Source organism: Natator depressus, chromosome 14 (assembly GCF_965152275.1).
Source record: "Natator depressus isolate rNatDep1 chromosome 14, rNatDep2.hap1, whole genome shotgun sequence".
NCBI classification, from domain to species: Eukaryota; Metazoa; Chordata; order Testudines; family Cheloniidae; genus Natator; species Natator depressus.
Window position 1 is genome coordinate 45,176,943 of NC_134247.1, and position 25,107 is coordinate 45,202,049.

At 47.2% G+C, this 25,107-nt stretch overlaps 1 protein-coding gene across 8 annotated transcripts in view; it reads right to left on the reverse strand.

Annotated features, from left to right (window-relative positions):
* Positions 1-864: 864 nt before the first annotated feature.
* The window catches only part of LOC141998957 (C-type lectin domain family 2 member B-like), a 49,308-nt gene continuing 25,065 nt past the window's right edge, over positions 865-25,107 (reverse strand). For 6 of the 8 annotated variants that reach the window (XM_074971973.1, XM_074971969.1, XM_074971976.1 and 3 more), the window contains 6 exons: positions 12,724-12,798; positions 11,726-11,791; positions 10,898-10,990; positions 9,158-9,342; positions 6,187-6,296; positions 3,991-4,204 (listed from right to left, as the gene is read on the reverse strand). In XM_074971973.1, coding sequence (XP_074828074.1) covers positions 4,042-4,204; positions 6,187-6,296; positions 9,158-9,342; positions 10,898-10,990; positions 11,726-11,791; positions 12,724-12,760 — 654 coding nt within the window. In that variant the 5' untranslated portion in view covers positions 12,761-12,798 and the 3' untranslated portion in view covers positions 3,991-4,041. Of the gene's footprint in view, positions 3,794-3,990; positions 4,205-6,186; positions 6,297-9,157; positions 9,343-10,897; positions 10,991-11,725; positions 11,792-12,723; positions 12,799-25,107 lie in introns of those variants that run through there. The other 2 variants (XM_074971977.1, XM_074971974.1) reach the window with 1 other exon arrangement.

Consider the following 25,107-nt stretch of genomic DNA (forward strand, 5'->3'; position numbering starts at 1 on the left):
CTGCTCAGTGAAGTTCATGGGGCCCAGAACCTCAAAGGTATTTCAATTCTCATCTCCCACCTTTGACCATCTAGTTCTGTCAGTTTTTCCAATAATTTCAATAAGCTTTGGATCAGAACTTCTGTCAGGCTCCTTTTTGGCACACCCCCCCCCCCCAGAGTGTGGTGCTCGTTAGTGCTGTTATAACGAATGCCAGCCTCGTTATCTGTTTCTGGGAGAGTCCCACTTGTGCAAGTCAGAAATCTTTTGATAAAGCCGCTCTTGTTTGAAAATGACAATTCAGTGAACGCAAACCTTTTTGCAGAAACAGAGCTGGTTTGGTGAAACTTTCCTTGGGACGAGTTCTCACAGCCAGGCCAGACTATGTGAGAATAGCCCAGGGGCCAGGGCCCTCACCTGGGATGTGAAAAACCCCCGGTCAAGTCCCATTCAGAGCAACGATTTACTTGTATCTCCTACTTCTCAGGTGAGTGCATCCACGGTTGGGGGAGTGGGTTGCTCTCGGCTTGTTTGGGAAATTGTGAAATGGTTTCATCCCAATTTGGGACAGAATTTTTTTTTTTTTAAATATCAAAATTTTTTGTGGGATGGGAAAACTATTTCCTGCCCAACGATATACAGGCTGCCCTGCATAAGGCACTTTCCAAACACCAAAGGCACACTGTGTCCTGAGACTGTATGCAATTCACAGCAGGGAATCTATGTGAAGGGGAAGGGAAGCAAAACATGTAATTTATCTACAGATCAATAGACCAGATCAAAAACTTGCCATCAGAACATTTTTTGAAACACAAAATGCCTTTTTTACAAAAAATATTTCCCCATCCCTCCCTCCCGACATGGGTAAAAGAGTTTTTAGAAGTGAGAGGAAGTAGGATTGGTTGGTGTATTTTTCCTCCCACCAAAACAAAGATTTATTTATTTGTCTATTTTAAACACCAGAGTAACCCAAAATGAGAGACCCAGCTTAGGGGGGAATTATTTTGGGGCAGTTTTCTGGCCTGTATCGTGCAGGAGGTCAGACGACATGACCACAGTGGTCCCTTATGGCCTTGGAATCTATGACTCGTTCAGTTTTCTGTTCGTGTTTTCTGTTTGCTTTTCGCTTTAGTTTCTGCTCCAAGTTAAGGGCCTTCAGGTTTCCCTCAAGCATTGTGACAGCTCCCCTTGTGACACTTAGGGCACATTTTCAGAACAGCTCAGCTCATTGTATATGGTGTCGGTGAGCCCGACTCTGGAATCATACATCCAGTTCTGGGGTCCATGTTTTTAAAAAGGTTGAAAAGTCACACAGGGTGCAGAGAAGAGCTTCCACAACGACTGAAAGGTTGGACAAAATTGCCTCATAGTGAGAGACTTAAGGAGCTCGATCTGTTTAGTCTGTTGAAAAGCAGATCAAGAAGGGCCTTTGATTACAGTGTGTAGGTCTCTTCATGGGGAGAAACTGCTAGCTACTAACTACTAGCACAAACAACTAGCTCCTCAACGAACAAGAACTCACGCCTGGAAGATAAGTCAGACGACATGCTTCAATCAGAAATATGACACACACTTTTCACAAAGAAAGAGACTAACCACTGACACAAACTACCAAGGGAAGTTGTGGATTTTCTATCTCTTGATGTCTTCATATCCAACTGGATGCCTTTCTGGAAGATAGACTATCATAGAATATCAGGGTTGGAAGGGACCTCAGGAGGTCATCTAGTCCAACCCCCTGCTCAAAGCAGGATCAATCCCCAATTTTTGCCCTAGATCCCTAAATTGCCCCCTCAAGGATTGAACTCAAAACCCTGGGTTTAGCAGGCCAACGCTCAAACCACTGAGCTATCCCTCCCTCTATAGCCAAACGCAAGTTGTTGGGCTTGATACAGGGGGAAGTGGGGGAAGTTCTCTGGCCCTTGCTAAGCAGGAGGCCAGACTAGATGATTTAATGGTCCCTTCTGGCCTAAAACTACATGAATCTATTGAAAACCTGGCCACTAATTTTGGTTCCTAACTGGAAGTCATTATGGGTTACTCTGGTATTTACACAGCCTAGGGGAAGTGACTAAATGCTTTCAGGAGCTCTCCTGACCCAAACAATCTTAGCTCACAGCAATGAATTAAATGCAGATGATGAGAGATGCTGACTAAGTTTCTCCCATTCACAGTTGCTGTCAAAATTTAAAATAAATAAAATAAATAAATAAATATTCAGGATTGCAAAAAAAATCCTGGTGAAAACACGCTTAGAAAAATGTTTCTTGTCAAATTGTGATCAGATCTACTCAAAAACATATTAAAAAAATAAAGTTCATAAGAACAGCCATACAGGGTCAGGCCAATGGTCCATCTAGCCCAGTGCTCTGTCTTCCAACAGCAGCTGGTGGCAGGTGCTTCACAGGAAATGACCAGAACAAGGCAATTATCAAGTGATCCATCCTGTGTCCCAGCTTCAAGTGATGCTTCCAAGATCCACTGGTTACTTCTTACCCTGACCTTGGTTCAGTGTCTCTTCAGCCTTTTCCCAGGTGTAAGGGTCTATATCCTATACTCAGGGTCTTTGTGTCCCTGTAGCAGCTGCTGTCCAGAAGTACAGGGCTGTTCACAAGCTCTTTGCACCCTAGTGTCCACTTCCCATCTAACCTTGATCCCACCTCCCTCACTGAGCAACACGGAAAGGGTGGGGGAGGTCGCAGCTAGAGCTGGGCAAATAATGGATTTTTTTCAGTTTGTTGGAAATTCCAACAAATCAAACAAAAATTCGGTTTCAGATTGAATCAAAACCGCTTTTTCCCCCCAAAATTCTCATTGCATTGAAAAGTTAAAAAAAAAATTGAAAAAAGTTTCATTTTGATTTTCAAGGTTTTAATTTTTGTTTTAAAAAATTAAAGGAAATCATGAAATAAAAAGCTATTCTCAGTCAAAAAGTTTGGTTTCAAAACCAGGAAAATGAAACGTTCAGCTTTTATTTTTCGGTTGTTTTTCTGCCAAATCAATTTGGCAAAGATCGACACAAATTCACATTGTTTTGGTGACACAAGATCTGCATTTTTTGCCTAAATAAATAAAACAAACAAAATAAATAAAATACATAAAAGGGTTTGGTCAAAAAATTTCACCTAGTTCCAGTTGCGACCAAAACGCATGACCTTTAGATTTTCTTAATCCAATTTTGCCAAACCCAAACATTCAAAAATCCCCCCAAAATCATGACTTTTTTTAATACACAGGGTGAGGGGCTCGGCTCTTCAGGAGCGCCTCAGAGTAGAGCTGCTACACCTCCGGATTGAGAGGATCCAGCTGGGGATGCCCCCGGGCAGGCTTCTTTTGGAACTCTACTGACCACGTACCACTAGGAGGAGGCCCAGAGGCACGCTGCAGGGATTATATCTCCCAGCTGGCCTGGGAATGCTTAGGAGTTCCCCAGGAAGAGCTGGAATCTGCCATGGAGGAAAGGGAGGTCTAGCCCGCCCTACTCTCCATGCTGCTGCCGCGACCCTCACCAAGAAAAGTGGCGTAGAGGAAACAGAAAGAAAGAAGTTAGTGTCATCACTAGGTTCCAGAGTCAATTAATTAAAAATGGGGCATTTTTCTGAGTTATTGTTTCAAGCTCTCTGCTGACTCAGGCTCTCTTTGATTTGCCAGGGCATATTGATAACCAAGCAAGCTAGAAACATACTCTTTTTAAAATAAAATTCTTCATAATCTAAATAATTTATCCACTTCATGTATTAAGGGAATATTAGATTTAATATTAAATCATCTCTTGCAGAGCATCCTCTGCCTCTCCAACCATTGCTCCCTCCAGGTCCCTGCTGAAAAACTCTCTTTACAACACTCGACTACACTAACTCGACTACACAATAACTCCAGGGCCTGTGTCCAGCAGTACCACGGCAATGGAGTTATTGTGTAGTCGAGTTAGTGTAGTCGAGTGCTGTAAAGATGGTTTTTCAGCAGGGACCTGGAGGGAGCAATGGCTGGAGAGGTAGGATGCTCCCCAAGAGATGATGAATGTGTAAGTTCTGCATCCACTAAAGAGGCTGCATTGGCCCTTTAGGTGATCTTAGCCATCGTGTCCCCTCCTGCGGCGCTTGGCTTCCTTCTAGAGCACTCGTCCGGCTGCTTGCAGATGAAATGTCTCTCTGAGTAGCATCGGGAGCTGCTGACCCCATGTTCATTCAGGTAGGCGCACTGCCCTTCCCCTCTGACCAGAAACCTGCAATGAGAAGCAGTGTGGGGTTATCAGATGCAGCCGGCTTCCATTCCTGCTCACGTACAGGGAAGCAATGTGGTCCAGCGGTGTATGATGCAGGGGAACTGGGTTCTCAACCAGGGTTTGCTACTAATCAACCCTGAGCTAGTCACTTCTAGCTGTAAATGTCACAGTGGACACTGACCACCTGGAAATCAGGCTCACAGAGAACAGGCAACAGAGGCTGTCAAGCTTCTTGCAGGTTTTTCCCAGTGTATGAGGGGACATAGGCCTGCAAGGGAGTTCCTGGGTCCTAGCCCCATTCCGGCAGGCAAAACCGGCATATCGTCCTGTTCGTAGACTTCGCAGGCTCTGTATTCTATCTAGTTAGGTGGTTTTCCCCCACTGCTCTGACGGTGAGGCTGCTTCAGAACCTCCCTCCTCTGATGGGCAGAAATCTTCTGCTAATTTCCAGCCCCAAATTAATTCCTGGCCAGTTTATCCCTGTGTAATTTTGTGCCAGCATTGTCCTTTAGCTTCGGTAGCTCTTCTCCCTCCCAGGTGTCTACTCCCGAGGTATTTACAGAGAGCGATGAGATACCCCCTCATCTTGCTAGCCTCAACCAGCCAAGCTCTTTCAGTCTCCTCTGATAAGAGACACTCTCCCTTCCCGCGAGCATCCTAGCTGCACTTCTCTGCACCTGTTCCAGTCTGAGTGTGTCTTTCTTGAATATAGGTGAACAGAACTGGACGCATTAGTGCAGCTAGACTGGAAATCAGGCAGTACCTCAGGGTAAGCAAAGCTCATAAGAACGGCCATGCTGGGTCAGCCCAATGGTCCATCTAGCCCAGTATCCTGTCTGTCAACAGTGGCCGGTGCAGAATGAACAGAACAGGGCAATTATCAAGTGATCCATCCCCTGTCGGCCATTCCCAGCTTCTGGCAAACAGAACTAGGGACATCCAGAGCATGGGGTTGCTTCCCTGACCATCTTGGTTAATAGCCATGGATGGACCTGTCCTCCCGCTTTCCCTCTCAGACTCGCCTCTTCCAGCAACTTCTCCTTTCTCCCAATATCCTTTTGCTGCCCCACCTCCCCCGCCCCCATTATCTTCTCCCTGTGGGTCTCCCAAGCCCTCCCCCACACTTTCCATCCATTTCCTCTGCCTCCCCTTCTGCCCCAGGCAGCCAGAGCCCAGCTGTGCTAAGCAAGGCCCTAACGCGGCTACCGAGATGCTCCCCCACCGAGCTGCCGCATCTTCTGTCCTGTGTCATAGCCATAGTGACTCCGCTTGGTGGGGTGTCATTGTGTATGAACGATGGGATGTGCTTGTGAATGATTTAGGGGAACCCATTTGCACAGAGGTGGGTGACAAACGGAATTTCCATCCTGAGGGAAATTCTCATGTTTTGGGACAAAAAGTCAAAATATTTAGATTTCCCACAGAACAGAAATTCTCTTCCCCTCCAAAAAAAAAAAAAAAAGAAAAAAAAAAAGAGATTTAGGTCAACCCAAAATGAAACATTTTCATTAGATAGACGTGGGGGTTGATGCCTGGCATCATGGTAATTGTAGTTCTTGGTTCTTCCAACCCGTTCTCTCCTATAGGTCCTGATTCCCAGCTGGACTACATCTCCCATGATGCACTGCAGTGTCTTCCTACCACCAAAATACCACATAAGAATGCATGAGTGAGACACTGCAGTGCATCATGGGAGACGTTGTCTGGTCAAAGACCGGGGCAAATGGGACCAGAAGAACCCAGAACTACAATTCCCATGATGTGCTGCAGTGGCCCCACAGGCAAACCAAAATGAAAGTGTTTCATTCTGGGTTGACTGAAAATAAACATTTGAGTCAATTTCCGCAATGGAAAAATCTCATCCAAAGTGACCTTTCCCTGCAGGAAATTTTGCTTTCGACACAATCTCCACCCAGCCCAGGGTTTTGTTGCATTTGTCTGCACCCTAATACCGAGAAAGCGAATAAGGAAAAAGGACGCACAGGTTGTTGAATATGGTACCGTTGGTCCACTTCCAGGGCTGGCCCTGGCCTTGCTCCCGCTGGAGGCCAATCCAGCAGTAAGGGATCCCCCTATAGCGCAGCATGAAATTCTGTGGATAAGAACACACACATTATATTCTTATCTGTATTACAGCCACCTTAATGGGGATCAGGGCCCCCATGTGCTAGGTGCTGTACACGTGAAGAAAGCTGGTCCCTCATGTTAGGATATAAATATTCAGGCCTGTCTGTAAAGGCCTATACTCTAAGAATTTAGGTGTATTCTTATCACTTAGCTAGTTATAGAGGTATAAAAGAAAGAATCAAAATCACTGTCTGCCGGTGTAAGGGCCTTCTCTCACTGCGACGGTCTGAGGCCCTGTTCTTAGGCTAAGGCCTTTGGCTAAGCAACAGAGGCAGCCATAAGCTGAGAAGCGACCGGTCACCTCCTCACATTCCAAACTAGTCACATTGAAAGAAGGTGCTATTGGGCTGTTAGGAATACAATCCTGTCCTGATAGTGCCTATCGCCTCCAGAGAAAGGGAAGTGCCTAGAAGATGTAAAAGGAAACTTAGTTTGAGAGCATCCTGTCTGGCAAGAACTCACTTATCAATAGCCGGGATGTGAAATCCTCACTTCTGTATTGTTCTATCACTGTAGTCCCCATTTCCCCATTGTTTGTCTGTATAATCTCTGTCTGGTTCTGTGATTATTTCTTTCTGCTGTATAATTAATTTTGCTGGGTGTAAACTAATTAAGGTGGTGGGATATAATTGGTTAAATAATTATGTTACAATATGTTAGAATTGGTTAGTTAAATTTCAGGAAAATGATTGGTTAAGGTATAGCTAAGCAGAACTCAAGTTTTACTATATAGTCTGCAGTCAATCAGGAAGTAAGGGGGGCGGGAATGGGAACAGGGAATGGAGGTGGGGAAATTGGAATCATGTTTGGCTAAGGGGGGAAATGGGAACAGGGACACAGGTAAGGCTCTGTGGTGTCAGAGCTGGGAAGGGGGACACTAAGGAAGGAAACTGGAATCATGCTTGCTGGAAGTTCACCCCAATAAACATCGCATTGTTTGCACCTTTGGACTTTGGGTATTGTTGCTCTCTGTTCATGCGAGAAGGACCAGGGAAGTAAGTGGGTGAAGGAATAAGCCCCCTAACACCTCACCCAAAGAGCTTCCAGTCAAACTACACAGGACAAAGCGGTTTATCCAAAATGATTTTTTCCATAGGAAAATTTATTTAAAAAAACCAAACCAAATACCGCCCCCCACCCCCATTTCATAACTGGGGGGTTTCCTCCCATTTTTCTTACAGTTTCCCAACTTTTGGGAATCACAGAAATGCAGGGCTGGAAGGGACCTCAAGAGATCATCAAGTCCAGCCCCCTGTGCTTAGGCAGGACAAAATAAACCTAGACCATCCCTGAGGGGTGTTTGTCCAACCTGGTCTTTAAAAGCTCCAATGACGGGGATTCTACAACACCCCCAGAGCTTAATTACCCTGAGAGTCAGAAAGTTTGTCCTAGTATCGAACCTACATCTCCCTTGCTGCAAATTAAGCCCATTGCTTCCTGTCCTGCCTTCAGTGGACACGGAGAACAACCGATCAGTGTCCTCTTTATAAAAGCCCTAAACATACTGGAAGACTGTTATCGGGTCCCCGCTCAATCTTCTCTTCTCACGACTAAACATGCCCAGTCTTTTAAACCTTTGCCCAAAGGTCAGGCTCTGTCAACCTTTCATCACTTTTGTTGCTCTTCTCTGGACTCTCTCCAAATTGTCCATGTCTCTCCTAAAGTGCGGCACCCAGAACTGGACACAATACTCCAGCTGAGACCTCACTAGTGCCCACAGGCACCAACCTTCTCCAGCACCGGTGGGGGCTCGCGCCCCCCCTGACCCCACCCCAACCCCGCCCCCATTCCAACCCCTTCCCCAAATCCCCGCCTCCTCCCCTGAGTGCACCCTGTTTCCTCTCCCCCCAGCTTGCCGCGCGAAACAGCTGTTTGGCACGGCAAGCCTGGGAAGGAAGGGTGAGAAGCGGAGCGCTCAGGGGACGAGGCGGTGCGGAAGCAAAGGTGAGCTGGGGTGGGTTGGGGGGAAGCTGCCGGTGGGTGCTGAGCACCCACCAATTTTTCCCCATGGGTGCTCCAGCCCCAGAGCACCCACGGAGTCGGCGCCTATGTCAGTGCCAAGTAGTGAGGGACAATTACCTCCCATGTCTTACATACAACACTCCTGGTCATGCACCCCAGGATGATATTAGCCTTGTTCTCAGCTGCATCACATTGTCGATTCATATTTAATTTGTGGTCCACTATAACCCCAGGATCCTTTTCAGCAGTACGACCGCCTAGCCAGGTATTCCCTATTTTGTCTCCATGGATTTGGTTTTTCCTTCCTAGGTGAAGTACTTCGCACTTGTCTTTATTGCTGGTTAAATGATATAGATCTAGGTAGATCTAGGTATATAGGCATATACTGCTGAGATGAAAACATTCCTTTCTTTTTCAGAGTAACATTTGCACTGGTTTCCTGTTTTCGAAATAGGTTTTTATTTCTACTTCTTTTAAAGGCAGGTTTTCACACCTCCTTCCCACGCTTTTTACTTTTCCTCCCTTTTTCTATTTAGAAAGTGATGTGGAAAAAGGCCAAAAAAAAAAAAAAGAAGGGAACCCAAAATTTGGAAAAATGAGATTTTAGAGTTAAAAAAACAAAACCAACAACCCCCAAACTGAAATGACATTTGAAGTTAAAAATGAAATGAAAAACTGGGGGGGAGGGGGAGTCAACTTTTTTCTATTAAAAAAAGTCAAATCTTGTCCCTGAATTTGCATTTTACAACCAGCTCCGCAGGAGATTCAGTTCCTTGAATCTAGAAGCTGCCTTAGGCCTTCAGGGGGCGCCAGGCTCTGGCATGTCCCTAGCTGTGGTTATGAAGGTGCGTGTCTCTTCCTTACCAGCTCCGTCAGGGACTCAATCGAAGCCAGGGAGGCGTTGAGGGAAGAGCAGTGGCTCTGGCTCGTGCTCCAGTTCCCTTCAGTCTCTGAGAAGAAGTAGCAGTTCCCTTGGTATCCAACCCAGCCGTCCGGGCACGCAGCAGTGACGTGGGGCGGGCAGCGTGGGCAGGGAGGAGTCTTCTTGGCTGAAAATAAGTAAGTAACACAGTGGTGAGAGATGGACCTCTCCCTGGTGTCTGTCTCCGTGTGGGAATCCCGGCCAGAGAGAGCACTAAGACCCACACGTCTCAGGCCTGGGTTGTCGTTTTGCATAGATCCCGAGACCAGAAGGGACCATTGTGATCTTCTTGTCTGACCTCCTGCATCACACAGGTCTTAGAACTGCCCCCAAAATAATCCCTCGAGCAGAGCTCTTACAACAACGTCCCACTGTGGTTTAAAAACTGTCAGTGATGGAGAATCCACCGCGCCCCTTGGTAAATCGTTCCGATGGTGAATAACGCTCTCTGTTAACAACTGATGCCTTATTCCCAGTCTGAATTTGTCCAGCTTCAACTTCCAGCCATTGGATCGTGTAGACTGAAGAGCCCATTGTTAAATATTTGTTCCCCAAGTAGGTATTTATAGCCTGGGATCAAGTCGCCCTTTAACCTTCTCCTGGAAATAGATGGAGCTCTTTGAGTCTATCACTATAAAGCAGGTTTTAATCCTTCTTGTGGCTCAACTCTGACCCTTCTCCAATTTATCAACATCCTTCTTGAATTGTGGGCACCAGAACTGGACACAGGATTCCAGCAGCGGTCGCACAAGGGCCAAATCCAGAGGTAAAATAACCCGTCTTCTCCTACTTGAGATTCCCCTGGTTACACATCCCAGGGTTACATTAGCTTCTCTGACCCACCGGGAGCTCGTGTTCAGCTGATTATCCCTCATGACCCCCAAACCTTTGTCAAAGTCCCTGCTTCCCCGGACAGAGCCCCCCATCCTGTATGTACGGCTGCCATTGGCATGGGGTGGCTGTGGAGGACTGGGTGGAGCTACGATGGCATCATGACACACTGTACCCTTGCATCCAAATGGGCCCGTCCGCCATCTTAACTTCCGGCACCGTCAGGGGTGGACCCATTCTGTCAGGCAAGGGGTGAAAAATGGGAAGGGTGGGTGCATTTCATGGACTCCCCCTTGACGTACCCTCCTCAGTGCACACATGTGATGGCTGCCACACCAGGGCTAGAACTGGGGCCCTTCACAGCTAAGAGCGAGACCCGTAATGTGGGAGCCGAGAGCCCCTAGGCAGGGCTATAATAACTCATGTTATCTGTGGCTGGGCCCAAAGGCCGGCCTGTCACACGTGCTCGCTGAGGCTTTCCATGCAGGCGAGCGAAGCAGCCACAAAAACTGAGGGCCTACTCTCATCGTCCGTGGGGGGGTTCTATGGAGCTGCGTGCTGCCCAGAGCTTGATTTTCCCAGAGGCGCTCAGCAATTGCCATTCCTGATGGCTTTGGGTGGGGTTGCGGGTGCCAGGAATCTAGGCCCTTCCTCTTTGGGGGAAAAGGGTCTGGAGAGAGATTTCCCCTCTGAAAAGGGGAACGTGCTTCCACAGAGGCGTCAGACCAGGGCAACGACAGGGTGGGAAAAGCAAGTGGGCCCCGTGACCTTGGGGCTCGGACAAGCGGTGAATGAAGAATACGTGACAAGGGAATGAGAATCGGCAGGGTTAGGAATGACCCTTCACTCACCCGCCAGCGCAATTATGGTGATGATCAAAGCTGTGATGACGACAGTAACGGTAATTGGGATCCGTTTATCTTTAATGCATTTCAGGCTGAAATCTGCAAAATAAAAAAAATAAATGAAAAGACACGAAAGCAGATGAAGGCAGGCAGCAAACATATCAACAGCACATGCTGCCGGTGCGTGAAAACGGTCCTGTTTTGCTAAGTGCTTCTGTGAGTGGATAAATCTAGCTGACGACGATCAAGGGCGTGGAACAGCTACCATACAAGGAGATGAAGTGGGCTGTAGCCCACGAAAGGTGATGCTCAAATAAATGTGTTCGTCTCTCAGGTGCCACAAGTCCTCCTGTTGTTTTTGCGGGTACAGACTAACAGGGCTGCTACTCTGAAACCGTACAAGGAGAGACTACAAAGATTAGGGCTGTTCAGCTTAGAAAAGAGATGACTAAGGGGGCGTGGGATCATAGAATCATAGAATATCAGGGTTGGAAGGGACCTCAGGAGGTCATCTAGTCCAACCCCCTGCTCAAAGCAGGACCAATCCACATCTAAATCATCCCAGCCAGGGCTTGGTCAAGCCTGACCTTAAAAATAACTAAGGAAGGAGATTCCACCACCTCCCTAGATAGGATAGAAGTCTATAAAACCATGAACGGTGTGGAACAAGTGAATAGAGAAGTGTTATTTACCCAGCGCCTGGCACAACGGGGCCCTGATCTCAGCTGGGGCAGGGACTCTTTCCCCCTGTGGGTCTGTGCAGCGCACAATGGGGCTCAGCTGCTGTCTCTAGGTGTTACCGTATTATACCTAATAAATAATATAATTTTTTACCTACATCTCCTCTCCTTTCTGCCACTGGTCCATGACCCGGCAGCATTGAGACATTCACTCCTCTACCTACCAGAAAGCAAAAGAAACTGTCATTTAAGGTCAGATCATACAGTCCCCTCCACGCAGGGCCCAGTGCTGTGTATGAAGTCCAGGCCTTTTGAATGTATCCATCACTGCTTCCCCTCCCCTCGCGCAACCCAGAGTGACTGGCAGTCCCCAGATCTTGCTATCCTCACCCCACACAGCCCGGCCTTAGACTGATTGAGGGGCTCCAAGCAGATCAGAGAGCACGGTAATGCATTTGACAAATTGTGTGCCATGTCCCCCTCTAGTGGCTGATAAGAGGATAATATCTCTGCCAACATTTTTGTTAGCATTATAACAACTTGGGCTCTTCCTGTTCTCCATAGAAATGTCCAATCCCTCTTGGAATTTTTGCTAAGTTCTTGGCCTTAATTTCATCGGTTGATGTCACCTCGCAATGAGTTCCACCACCTAATTACCCAGTGCGTGAAAAATTGTTTCCTCTGATCCGTTTTGAAGTTCCCACCTTTCCATTCCATTCCTTTGTGCTTGTGCTAGACACGGATCTACCTTCTCTAGCCCATCCGTTATCCTGTCCCTCTCCAAGGTAACAGCCTCAGTCTTTTCAAGCTCTCGTCACAGGAGAGGTTTCCCAGGCCCTTGATCCTTCTCGTCACCTCTTTCTGAACCCCTCTAGTCTACAATATCCTTTCCGAGATGGGGCGCACGCAGTATTCCAGATTTCAAGCCTTTCACTACACCAGATCCCCTGTTGGCCAGAGTCCTTCAGGGTGGAAAAGACCCAAATTGCCAACATAAAAAACAAGCATGAACCAAAGAGCAACAAAAACTCCTTGTATCCTGTCTTTATCCCTCATAAAAATGAGGAGGTAACCCAGCCACCATATTTTTGTCCCTCTGCCAGTCACACCGCAAGATCCGTTTTAATTAAGACCAAAGTATTTCTTATTTACTGGTATCGCTTGTCACTTCGGCGCTCTCTTCGGCCATTTTCTGGACAATCAGCACCGAGACTGCTGTGTCTCCACCTACCAGGAAGGAACAGAGACGGTCACTCAGGGAGGGTTATTTTAATTATGCACTTCTCCTTTAAAGCCGTCAGAATGTGCCAAATGCAACAGACAATGCCTGGTCCAACCTCTCACTGTGTCCACCTAGGTGTTTTCAGTGCATCCGTCACCATGTGAGACCCACGGTCGTGGCTTCCACCGGTCTTAATATCCTCAAATACCCAAACAGTCCCCACCCCTCCTTCAGAGATTTTAAGGCCTGAAATAGGGCTGTCGATCAGTCGCAGTTAACTCCCGCGATTAATTAAAAAAAAACAACTTAATCACGATTAAAAAACTTAATCGCAATTAATTCCGCTGTTCAACAACAGAATACCAATTGAAATTTATTCAATATTTTGGATGTTTTTCTACATTTGCAAATATATTGATTTCTATTACAACGCAGAATACAAAGGGTACAGTGCTCACTTTATATATTATTATTTTTGGTTACAAATAATTGCACTGTAAAAATGATAAACAAAAGAAATGGTATTTTTCAATTCACCTCATGCAAGTACTGTAATGCAATCTCTTTATCGTGAAAGTGTAACTTGCAAATGTAGATTATATTTTGTTACATAACCGCACTCAAAAATAAAACGTCAAACTTTAGAGCTTACAAGCCCTCCTTATTGTTCATCCAATCGCTAAGACAAACAAGTTTGTTTACATTTATGGGAGGTAATCATAGAAGATTAGGGTTGGACGAGACCTCCTAGTGAAATAGTAAAAAGAAAAGGAGTACTAGCTCCCGATGTGCTATAATAATTAAATTGTCAGTATTAAAATGTTTTCTAAAAATATCTTGTGCTGTTTCCTGTACATTGTTTCTGGATGGCTAGTCTTTCTGTGGGGGGTTTAAAATACTATGGGGCTACAGTAAGGATACCATTGTTAAAGTTGTAAAATATTTTCCATTTTAACCTCAGTTTTTACAACCACTATCCTATATTGGGGCTAGATTGAATCTCCACTGCATTATACCAGTTTTACCCAGGAGCTACTCAATTAAGTTACTCTGGCATAAAACTGGTGTAATGCAGTGGAGAACTAAACCATAAAATATTAAGAAAAACTTTTTTCAGCCTGAAATTTTGTATAGTAAGTCATAGGTCTGTTGAGAATTTTTGGAGAAACTTTGAGGATAGTTGAATAAGCCATTTGTAAGTTATGAGTCTTTGAAACATTATTTGTTTTTCACATTTTTAAAATAGGTCTAACTTTAACTGCTCATAATTCAAAAGTGGCTTGGGCTAAATACTTTTTACATATTTATCGTCGCTTGTACGTAGGTCTAGCTTTACTGTTTGGAATTAATAAATCTTTAGTTATTTAAAGTTTTGTTTTTGTAGGGTTTTTTCCTGTGAACATTATAGGTTCTTTATGCTACCATGCAGTATTTAGGAACTTAACATGGAAACCCACAGACATTGTAATTTCCATGATCTTGAAAGTAGGCATTGCAGTCTATGGTGCTTCCCTGTGGAGATTGTAAATTCTGATGTGAGAAGGAAAAGAGGAAGTCTGGGTGCACTTGAAAAACTGGTGGGAAAGGAGGATCTAATCCCAAAAAGGGTGTCTAGATGATGATCAATAAAGGTACAATAGGCGTCCCTATGGACTTTATATGCTCCAGTTTGAGATGTAAAATTAGCTATGTATTTGCCTTAAGAAACTGTTCCATATTAATGTAAAAATGGATTACGCTTTTGTTGTTCTATTTGGATTTGAGGTTGTAAAAGTTTTATATGTATAATATAGTGTACGACTGTGAACTATTAGGAGAAGAAACCTGAACAGATAATGTAGCCAAATAATAATGTCATGACTGGGCATGGGTGGTCTGACCTAGTGGTGAGAGCAGGAATCAGACTGGGTCAGATACCAGGAGGTCATAGTCCAAGACAGGCCAGAGGGCAAAACCCAAACTCAGATGTCAGGCAGGGTGAGGTTACTAGGAGATGCGGAGGACCAGGTTGCGGGGTCTGCAGTCCTAATCTGCATGGACAACTTCCTGTTCCTGTGCTTGGGTTAAATAGAAGCTGGGGACCAATCAGGATCCCCCTAATGTTCCACCAATCAGATTCCAGGACTGGAGTCCTCTGTCAGAATTCAGCTGCTGTTCTGGCAGCCGGTCACTGGGTGGCAGGTTGGAATTGCCTAGCTTGTAGGGGCCCTGCAGACTACTGTCCAAGACTCATGGTTCCTGATAAATAAATACACTTTCCAGATAAAATACAAATAAGGTTACAATATTAGATCTGCTAAGAACTGTTTTAGCACATATGTGGTTTTTTTTTAAATTAAAATGTCTTGAAATCCAAGAAATGCTAACCTAAATTTCTAGAATCAATAAACAAACATTGAAAGCCCTGGCTGGGATGATTTAGTTGGGGATTCGTCCTGCTTTGAGCAGGGGGTTGGACTAGATGACCTCCTGAGGTCCCTTCCAACCCTGATCTTCTATGATTCTATGATGAAGGGAGCTGTAGCTCACGAAAGCTTATGCTCAAATAAATTGGTTACTTTCTAAGGTGCCACAAGTACTCTTGTCCTTTTTGCGAATACAGACTAACACGGCTGCTACTCTGAAACTAGTGAAATAGTGTTTCCTAATATCCAACCTAGACCTCCCCCACTGCAACTTGAGACCATTGCTCCTTGTTCTGTCATCTGCCACCACGGAGAACAGACTCACTCCATCCTTTTTGGAACCCTCCTTCAGGTAGTTGAAAGCAGCTATCAAATCCCCCCTCACTCCTCTCTTCTGCAGACTAAACAATCCCAGTTCCCTCAGCCTCTCCTCATAAGTCATGTGTTCCAGTCCCCTAATCATTTTCATTGCCCTCCGCTGGACTCTCCAATTTGTCCACATCCTTTCTGTAGTGGGGGGCCCAAACTTGATCCAATACTCCAGATGTGGCCTCACCAGTGCCGAATAGAGGGGAATAATCACTTCCCTCGATCTGCTGGCAATGCTCCTACTTATACAGCCCAATATGCCGTTAGCCTTCTTGGCAACGAGGGCACACCGCTGACTCCTATCCAGCTTCTCATCCACTGTAATCCCCAGGTCCTTTTCTGCTGCCTGCTTCTTATTTGTGATGAAACTGATAACAGGCATTCGCATGGCACTTTTGTAACCGGCCTTGCAAGGTATTTACGTGCCAGATATGCTACACATTCATATGCCCCTTCATGCTTCGGCCTCCATTCCAGAGGACATGCTTCCATGCTGATGACGCTCGTTAAAAAAATAATGTGTTAATTAAATTTGTGACTCAACTCCTTGGGGGAGAATTGTAGGTCTCCTGCTCTGTTTTACCTGCATTCTCCCCTATATTTCAAGCTCTAGCAGTCTCGGATGACGACCCAGCACGTGGTCATGTTAAGAACACTTTCACTGCAGGTTTGACAAAATGCAAAAACCATACCAATGTGAGATTTCTAAAGAGAGCTACAGCACTCGACTCAAAGTTTAAGGAGCTCTCTTTCAGAAGTCTTAAAAGAGCAACACTCAGAAGCGGAAACCACAGAACCTGAACGATCAAAAAAGAAAATCAACCTTCTGGGGCTGGCATCTGACTCAGATGAGGACGTGTCAGTCTGCTCTGCTTTGGATCGTTATCAAGCAGAACCCGTCATCAGGGTGGTCGAAGCATGAAGGGACATATGAATCTTTAGCCCATCTGACACGTAAATATCTTGCGACAGCAGCTACAACCGTGCCATGCGAACGCCTGTTCTCACTTTCAGGTGACATTGTAAACAAGAAGCGGGCAGCATGTCTTCGAGTCACCAGGGCCTGCTGAAATGCATCCTAGAATACTCCAGGAGCTGACTGAGGAGATATCTGAGCCATTAGCAATTATTTCTGAAAAGTCATGGAAGACGGGAGACATTCCAGAAGAGTGGAAAAGGGCAAATACAGTGCCCATCTATAAAAAGGGAAACTAAGTGTAAGCGGGGGAATAGTCCCGCTATTGTGGGGAACTTTCCTGGCTTCTGCACGACCCCGGTGAAGTGGACAAGCGAAAGGATCTGAGTCCTCGCTCCCACTTCCTTTACCCAGTGGCCTCCCTGCCCTTGAGGACTCCCCTTCCACTCTCCTGTCTGGCAGAGTCCTCGTCACCCCAACAAGGCTGGGCCCAGGATTCCTGGGGGGGCTTGACCCTCAACCCTGCTGTGGTCACCTACGACAGGGGCTAGGGTGTCCCCACCCCGGGGTGCTCGCTCTGCACTGGGCACTTCTCTGACCCACTGACCATTACATACAAGTTAAAGCAAATGCAAGTTATTTAATCAACAATTAATTTTAAAAAGAATAAGGAAAAATGGGAAAGGTTAAAGGAAACATCACCCCGCTCTGTGACAGGGAACATCACAAACAGCGTCTCTGGAACGTCAGGGCAGTTCACAGTCTGTTCCTTGTAAGTCCCAGGCCCCTTCTCCAGCCCTGGCCGTGCTGCAGGGATGCTGCGGGTTGGACACTTGCTCTGGTGATGGCCACACGCTCTCAGGCTCTAAGTGGCAGGACCCTTCTTCCCACTGTCACCCCCGCCCTGTCGGGGTTACGATCCAAGCTTAGCCTGCAGAGCCCCTTGGCTGAGGCGTCTCCCTGGGCTGGGCCCGATGCCCAGGGTCTCCCTCACCCTCCCCAGCTGCTCACCGCGCCCAGCTCCGAACTGCTCCATCCCAGCTCCACCACTCGGTCTCGCTGCTCTGCCTCCAGCTCCCTGGGCTGCTTCTTTGGCCCCTCTGGCTCTGGGTTGCTGCAGCTCTGCTCCCAGGACAGGTCTGCTCTGCAGGCTGCTTCTGTGACTCTGCTCCCAGCACTGACCTGCTTCCTGGGCTGCTTTTCTGGCCCCCCTGGCTCTGGTTGCTGCAGCTCTGCTCCCAGGGCAAGTCTGCTCTCTCAGGGCTGTGCCTCTGGCTTTGGGGCTGCAGCTCTGCTCCCAGGACAGGGTCTGCTCTCTCTGGGCTGCTTCTCTGGTCCCTCTGGATCTGGCCCAGCTCTGCTCCCCAGCTCAGCTTGGGCCCCTGCTTTCTCCTTAGCTCGGCCCTACTCGGTCTGACCCAGCCAAACCCAGCTCACACGGAGGAGGGGACCTCCCTGGCCTCTTGACTCCCTGATTAGCCTGCTCGCCCTGTCATTCAGGCTGACCAGGAGCATTGGCCTCTCCCCATTGTTCCTGGGGACTATCAGTCTCAGGGTCCTGGTTTCCCATACACCCTTCCCCTTTTAGCACTGGGAGCTAGCAACCAAAAGACCCCCACTGAATGTTAGTAAGGGGGCAACAGTCCCCTTACATAAGGACAACCTGGGGAATTACAGACCAGTCAGCTTAAACTTCTGTACCCGGAAAGATAATGGAGCAAATAACCCACCCCTCACCTAAATGGAAAAGCACCAGATTAAAGATGGATTCCAGTTCAGGTGACATGATCACAGGTCACTGTAAGACCCCAAGCTTTCATTCCTCCCGGCCTGATTCACAGGAAGGCCTGCAAACCAACAGAGCCATCCACAGTCAATTGTCCTGGTTGATGGGAGCCATCAAGATTCCAAAACCACCATTAATGGCCCACACTTTGAAAAATTACAATAGGGCCTCCAAGTTATATTTCATGTTTCTAGTTTCGGATACAAGAATGATACATACATACAAACAGGATGACCACACTCAGTAGATTATAAACATTGTAATGATACCTTACAAGAGAGCTTTTGCATGAAGCATATTCCAGTTACATTATATTCACACTCATTACCATATTTTCATAAAATCATATAGCATGCAACATCACAACTGCCTAGAAAGGAGTACTGCGGAAAGGGATCTGGGGGTCATAGTGGATCACAAGCTAAATATGAGTCAACAGTGTAATGTTTTTGCAAAATAAGCAAATATATCATTCTGGGATGTATTAGCAGGAGTGTTGTAAGCGAGACAAGAGAAGTAATTCTTCCACTCTACTCTGTGCTGATTAGGCCTCAACTGGAGTTTTGCGTCCAGTTCTGGGTGCCACATTTCAGGAGAGATGTGGACAAATTGGAGAATGTCCAGAGAAGAGCAATAAAAATGATTAAAGTTCTAGAAAACATGACCTATGAGGGAAGACTGAAAAAAATTGGGTTTGTTTAGTCTGGAGAAGAGAAGACTGAGAGGGGACATGATAACAGTTTTCAAGTACATAAAAGGTTGTTACAAGGAGGAGCGAGAAAAATTGTTCTTCTTAACCTCTGAAGATAGGACAAGAGTCAATAGTGTAATGATGGCGTGGACTGCACCCTCAGCAAGTTTGTAGATGACACTAAACTGGGAGGAGAGGTAGATACGCTGGAGGGTAGGGATAGGATACAGAGGGACCTAGACAAATTAGAGGATTGGGCCAAAAGAAATCTGATGAGGTTCAACAAGGACAAGTGCAGAGTCCTGCACTTAGGACGGACGAATCCAATGCACCGCTACAGACTAGGGACCGAATTGTTGGAGACCCCAGGGCATGGCCACTAGTTAAGTCGAGGGGATGGAAGGCCATAAGGGTCGAGGAAGTCTCCCTGCTGAAGGCCTAAGGGATTCTTTTCAACCCCTCTTAATAGAATTCAGGCCTGGCTGGTCTGAGTAAGCTCTTTTGCTCTTAAAACAATGTTGCAGCCGCAGATAATGCCTCATCGTGTAAGGTTTGCTGACGCCAAGTTAAAGATAACAGGAGACTGCTACAAGGCCAGACAGAATGTGCTGGTTGTTTAAGTTGCTAGGAATGCTTGTTAGAGGTTGAAGGAAATAAACATTGTTGTAACCCATATGAGGAAGGCAGAGTATTTGTGCAAAGTTTTAATTGGCTGATGTGTAGTGCAGTAGCATTAAGGAATATAAAAGTGTGTGTAATGACCTGCTCTGGGTGCAGGATTTGAGATTCTGTTCTCCCTGTACCTTGTTTGCAGCTGCAAATAAACTTTTCTGCTTCTCCACCCCGTTGTGATTATTGAGTGAAACACACCGGGTAACGAACCCCTGCTGTTGTTTTGCCTCTCGGCACTGCGTGCCAGCAACAGAATGGCTAGGCAGCAGTTCTGCAGAAAAGGACCTAGGGGTTACAGTGGACGAGAAGCTGGATATGAGTCAACAGTGTGCCCTTGTCGCCAAGGCTAACGGCATTTTGGGCTGTATAAGTAGGGGCATAGCGAGCAGATCGAGGGATGTGATTGTTCCCCTCTATTCAACATTGGTGAGGCCTCATCTGGAGTACTGTGTCCAGTTTTGGATCCCTGCACTACAAGAAGGATGTGGAAAAATTGGAAAGCGTCCAGCGGAGGGCAACAAAAATGATTAGGGGACTGGAACACATGACTTATCAGGAGAGGCTGAAGGAACTGGGATTGTTTAGTCTGCAGAAGAGAAGAATGAGGGGGGATTTGATAGCTGCTTTCAACTACCTGAAAGGGGGTTTCAAAGAGGATGGATCTAGACTGTTCTCAGTGGTAGCGGATGACAGGACAAGGAGTAATGGTCTCAAGTTGCAGCGGGGGAGGTTTAGGTTGGATATTAGGAAAAACTTTTTCACCAGGAGGGTGGTGAAGCACTGGAATGCGTTACCTAGGGAGGTGGTGGAATCTCCTTCCTTTGACGTTTTCAAGGTCAGGCTTGACATAGCCCTGGCTGGGATGATTTAGTTGGGGATTGGTCCTGCTTTGAGCAGGGGGTTGGACTAGATGACCTCCTGAGGTCTCTTCCAACCCTGATAGTCTATGATTCTATGAAGAAGCAATGGGCTTAAATTGCAGCAAGGGCCTTTTAGGGTGTACATTAGGAAAAACTTCCTAACTGTCAGGGTGGTTAAGCACTGGAATAAATTGCCTAGGGAGGTTGTGGAATCTCCATTATTGCAGATTTTTAAGAGCAGGTTAGACAAACACCTGACAGGGATGGTCTAGATAATACTTAGTCCTGCCATGGGTGCAGGGGACTGGACTAGACGACCTCTCGCGGTCCCTTCCAGTTCTGATTATCTTCTGCAAACTGCAACCAAACTTGTTTGTCTGAGTGAGTGGCTGAACAAGAAGCAGGACTGAGTGGACTCGCAGGCTCTAAAGTTTTACACTGTTTTATTTTTGAATGCAGATATTTTTTGTACGTAATTCTACATTTGTAAAGTTCAACTTTCATGACAAATAGATTGTACTATAGTACTTGTATTGGGTGAACTGAAAAATACTATTTCTTTAGTTTTTTTACAGTGCACATATTTGTAATCAAAAATAAATATAAGGTGAGCACTGTACACTTCGTATTCTGTGTTGTACTTGAAATCAATATATTTGAAAATGTAGAAAACATTCAAAAATATTTAAATAAATGGTATTCTGTTATTAACAGCGCGATTAATCATGATTACTTTTTTTTTTTTTTTGGTAATCGCTTGACAGCACTAGCCCAAAGACATTAAGTAGAGGAGAATCCAGCGCTTCCCTAGGGAATTTGGTCCCAGGGTTAAACGCTCTCACGGTTAGAAAACCTGGGCGTTATTTCTCATTTGAATTTGTCTGGCTTCAGCTTGCAGCCATTGGGCCTTGTCCTGCCTGTCTCTGTTAGTTTAAAGAGCCATTTAGCACCCGGTATTTCCTCCCAGGGCAGGTCCAAGTCACCTCTCAATCTTCCGTTTAAGAAACTAACCAGACGGAGCTCCTTAAATCTCTCACTGTGGGGCCTTTTCTCCAGCCGGCAATCATGTTCGTGGCTCTTCTCCGCCCCTCTCCGATTTTTCAACATCCTTTTTAAAACGTGGGCACAAGAAGTGGAACCACTGGTCCAGTATCAGCCTCACCAGTGCCATACACAGAGGTTAAATCACCCGCCTTCCCCTGCTCCCGTTTACACGTTCACGGATCGCGTACACGATTTTTGCCATGGGTTGAATTGCTTGTTCATTATCACCCCTGCGCCCCCAGGCTGAGATAATAACCTGTTTTTTCAATACATTCAGTGTAATGCATTGCAAAGGGAGACTCTCGTACCCCTCTACTGGTCCATTCGCACAGCGGATAACAGCCTACTACTGCTGCCACCTCACGTTCTACGTTGTGGTGCTAACTGTCCCCACTTCAAACCCAGCTCATAGACAACGAGGAAAGTCTTTATGTTAACAAACAGTTTAGTGGGGTTCAGGACACACTCCGCTGATCAGAGAGATCTCCTGGCTGATAAAGGGGCCCTTAATGTAATGGGGTGCACAGGGCTCCCCACACAAGGGTTTAGTAAGTAAGAGCAATGGGCCAGCGCTGCTGAGTTATCAGTCCCCATCCCCAGAACTGCGGATTCTCCTGCTCCAGCCACTGGACTCTGGGCCACCAAATTCCCAACCTTCACTTACAACAACCAGATGGCTACTTTTAAGGCATTAAAGAATGTGACCCCCCTCTGGCACCAGGCCTTTAGCTCAGGGGACACGCGGCATTTCCTTTCCACCTTGGCTTCAGTGGTGCAGGCTGCTGGGAAGGGCAAGCGAGACTTGGCACAGACACCTGGGAATGCAGATGGCTCTTGACTGTCCCCCTCATTCCAGCCCTTAGTGCTACAGGTTCTATCTCATCGCCATAGCTTCTGAGAATCTCCCATGTACTTGGTGCCAATGGACCTACGGTTAATATTATTAGCTACTTCTCTTGCAGAAGTGGCATGGGACACCAACCAAGACTGGAGCCCCGTTGTGCAGGGCGCTGCCCAGACACACAGCGAGAGACAGCCCCTGCCCCAGCTGAGATCAGGGCTCCGTTGTGCTGGGCGCTGCACAGACACACAGGGAGAGACAGTCCCTGCCCCAGCTGAGATCAGGGCTCCGTTGTGCTGGGCGCTGCACAGACACACAGGGAGAGACAGTCCCTGCCCATTTGTGCAGACACAGTCCCTGACCCAAAGAGCTTCCAATCTAAACAGACAAAGGGCGGGAGGGGAAGTAGTGCAGAGAGGGGACTTGCTCAGAGTCACACCACAGTTTAGTGGCAGAACCAGGATTAGAACCCAGGTCTTCTGTCGCCCACTCTGCTGCTCCAGGCACTAGACTACAGCACTGCTGTGTTTTTTTTGTTCTGATTAGCATGGGCCTGGCTAGAGCCCTTGGCATAACGAACAGTGTGAACCAAAGCAGGCCTGACCTTGGCAAGATAAGTTTTAGCTAACACCAAGCAAGCATATCCGGAGCGGAGACAAAAACACGCAGCTCTCTCAAGAGACTACGTCAGCACATTCCCAAGAGATGGTGCAGGAACACACCGACCCCTCGGACGACAAGGGGGGGAGGACAGAATAACAGATAAGGATGTTTTGGTGGAACTGGAAGGTACAAGGACAAGGGTGGTAACTAGCAACGTCTGGGGCGTCACACATCACTTGTTTGTATCAATGCCTAGAAAGCAGACGCCAGAGGAGGGGTGACTTTACGCTGATCTAGGGGACAGGACCCTGGTGCGCTGACGGAGCAGGTCCCATGGACACGGGGACACACGGGTTAGTGTCCTTGTGGCTCCTACGGGACGCTAGCGCCGTGGTTTGGCCGAGCGCCTTCGCCACTGAACCGAGCCCAGGGCCTAACAAACCACACACTGAACGAACACGCGGCTCCACGGGAGGGAACAAGGCTGCAGCAGCCGCCGCACCCCGCAGCGCGGACGGCCGTCAGTCCTTTCCAAGGGCCCAATCCGCAGACACAGCCGAGGATCAGGGCTGCTGAAAATCAGGCTTCTTTCCCCAGTTCAAAGGCCAGCAGGGCCCGTTAAGACCATCTGGCAGTACACAGGTGTTAAGGAAAAGTTAGCATATGTGACTCCATTTTGGTTTGGGGCCCACCATTGTCTAAAAGCAAACACGTCAGGCACCAGGAGGAGTGTTCCTTCGATACTGCATTCCTGTGGAAACCCCCCCCGTGTCTCCTGTTTCGACTCCAGGTTTCTGTTCTTTGTCTGTTCCTAACTCCCTGCCTCCTGGCCTTTTGATGTGGGCCTCCCATCCTGATAAGAAAAGTTACTGATGCATTGCTTCAGGGCCATGGTGGGGAGTTAAAGTAACAGTTTAGCACGAGGAATGTACCTAGCAGGGATAGGTGGGAGATAAGAAGAAGGTTTCTCTATTGGCTAAGGTTTCCGATGCACGAGGGTAACATGCTTTGCTAAAAGGTCTATAATCTCTGTATAACCTGCATTCGGGGTCCCCTCCTGACTAGCAGGGGGGCACCACGCTCGAGCGTAATAAACTTAATATCTTTGGGAACTCTGCAGTTGTGGACTTTGTTTGTGTGCCTCAGCCTAGACTCGAACTGTGTGCGACCTATCAGGTACAATTCGTAACACAGGCCAGAGAGCCTCCCCCGCAGCGCGTCCGGCATCCAGAGCGGGTACGTGTTAAAGAGAGTGTGTGTTTCAGAAAGATAACGAATCTCGATTTAGTGGCTTCACCTGCTGTTGGAACCATCTCAGCCTCAGAGCGCTGTTCCCATGACTGAGTGAAAACAGGTACTGTTTTCTGCAGTCGGACTTTCCCCAGCCTCAGCCTCCTTCTGTTGGCTCTGCTTATGTCTGCTCCATGCCAGGGACTTCCCTGAGGCAGCTCAGCATGGCCTCTCCAGCCACAGTGCTTATTTAGAGCGGCTTTCTCTGCAGGCAGCAAACAGGGAAAAGCCTGTGATCCCCAGATAAGCATTATCAACGTGACAGCCACTGCTGGGCTCCCAGCTGAGGGCTGGGCTACGAGAAGAAGTGATTCCAGAGTAAGATAGAGAGAGACATTAAAGGGCCAGAGCTATTCTAGAATAACTCCCAGGGTGGGCGCTCTCATTCCAAAATAAGATCACCTCGTTCTGGTTCAGCTTCCTCCACTTCTGGAGCAAGGGGAGCTATCCCGGAACAGCTTAGCCCATGGGAGCTATTCCAATCCATTCCCTGTGTAGACAAGTCCTGTGGAAGGTGTTTGATTGTGAGAGTCAGACGTGAGCTTGGGGAAGTATAAACCACCCCTCCAGAAGGACGAGGAGCCATGACAGTATGATGGATTCTCTCCCTACCCCCCTTGAACCCCTTATGCCACTGGACTTGATCAGAAGCCCTGTGACCCCCCTCCTACACAGACCCTAGCATAAAGGCCTGCTGGGGATGCAGCTAGAGCTAGGAGCGAGCATAACTCTGCAAGGCTGCTGCAAATTAGAGTAGCCCTGGGGCTGCTCTAACTTGCATTAACATCCCTGGAGCAGTCCTGAATAAGAGAGACGCACCGGTGGCTTTAGGCCTTG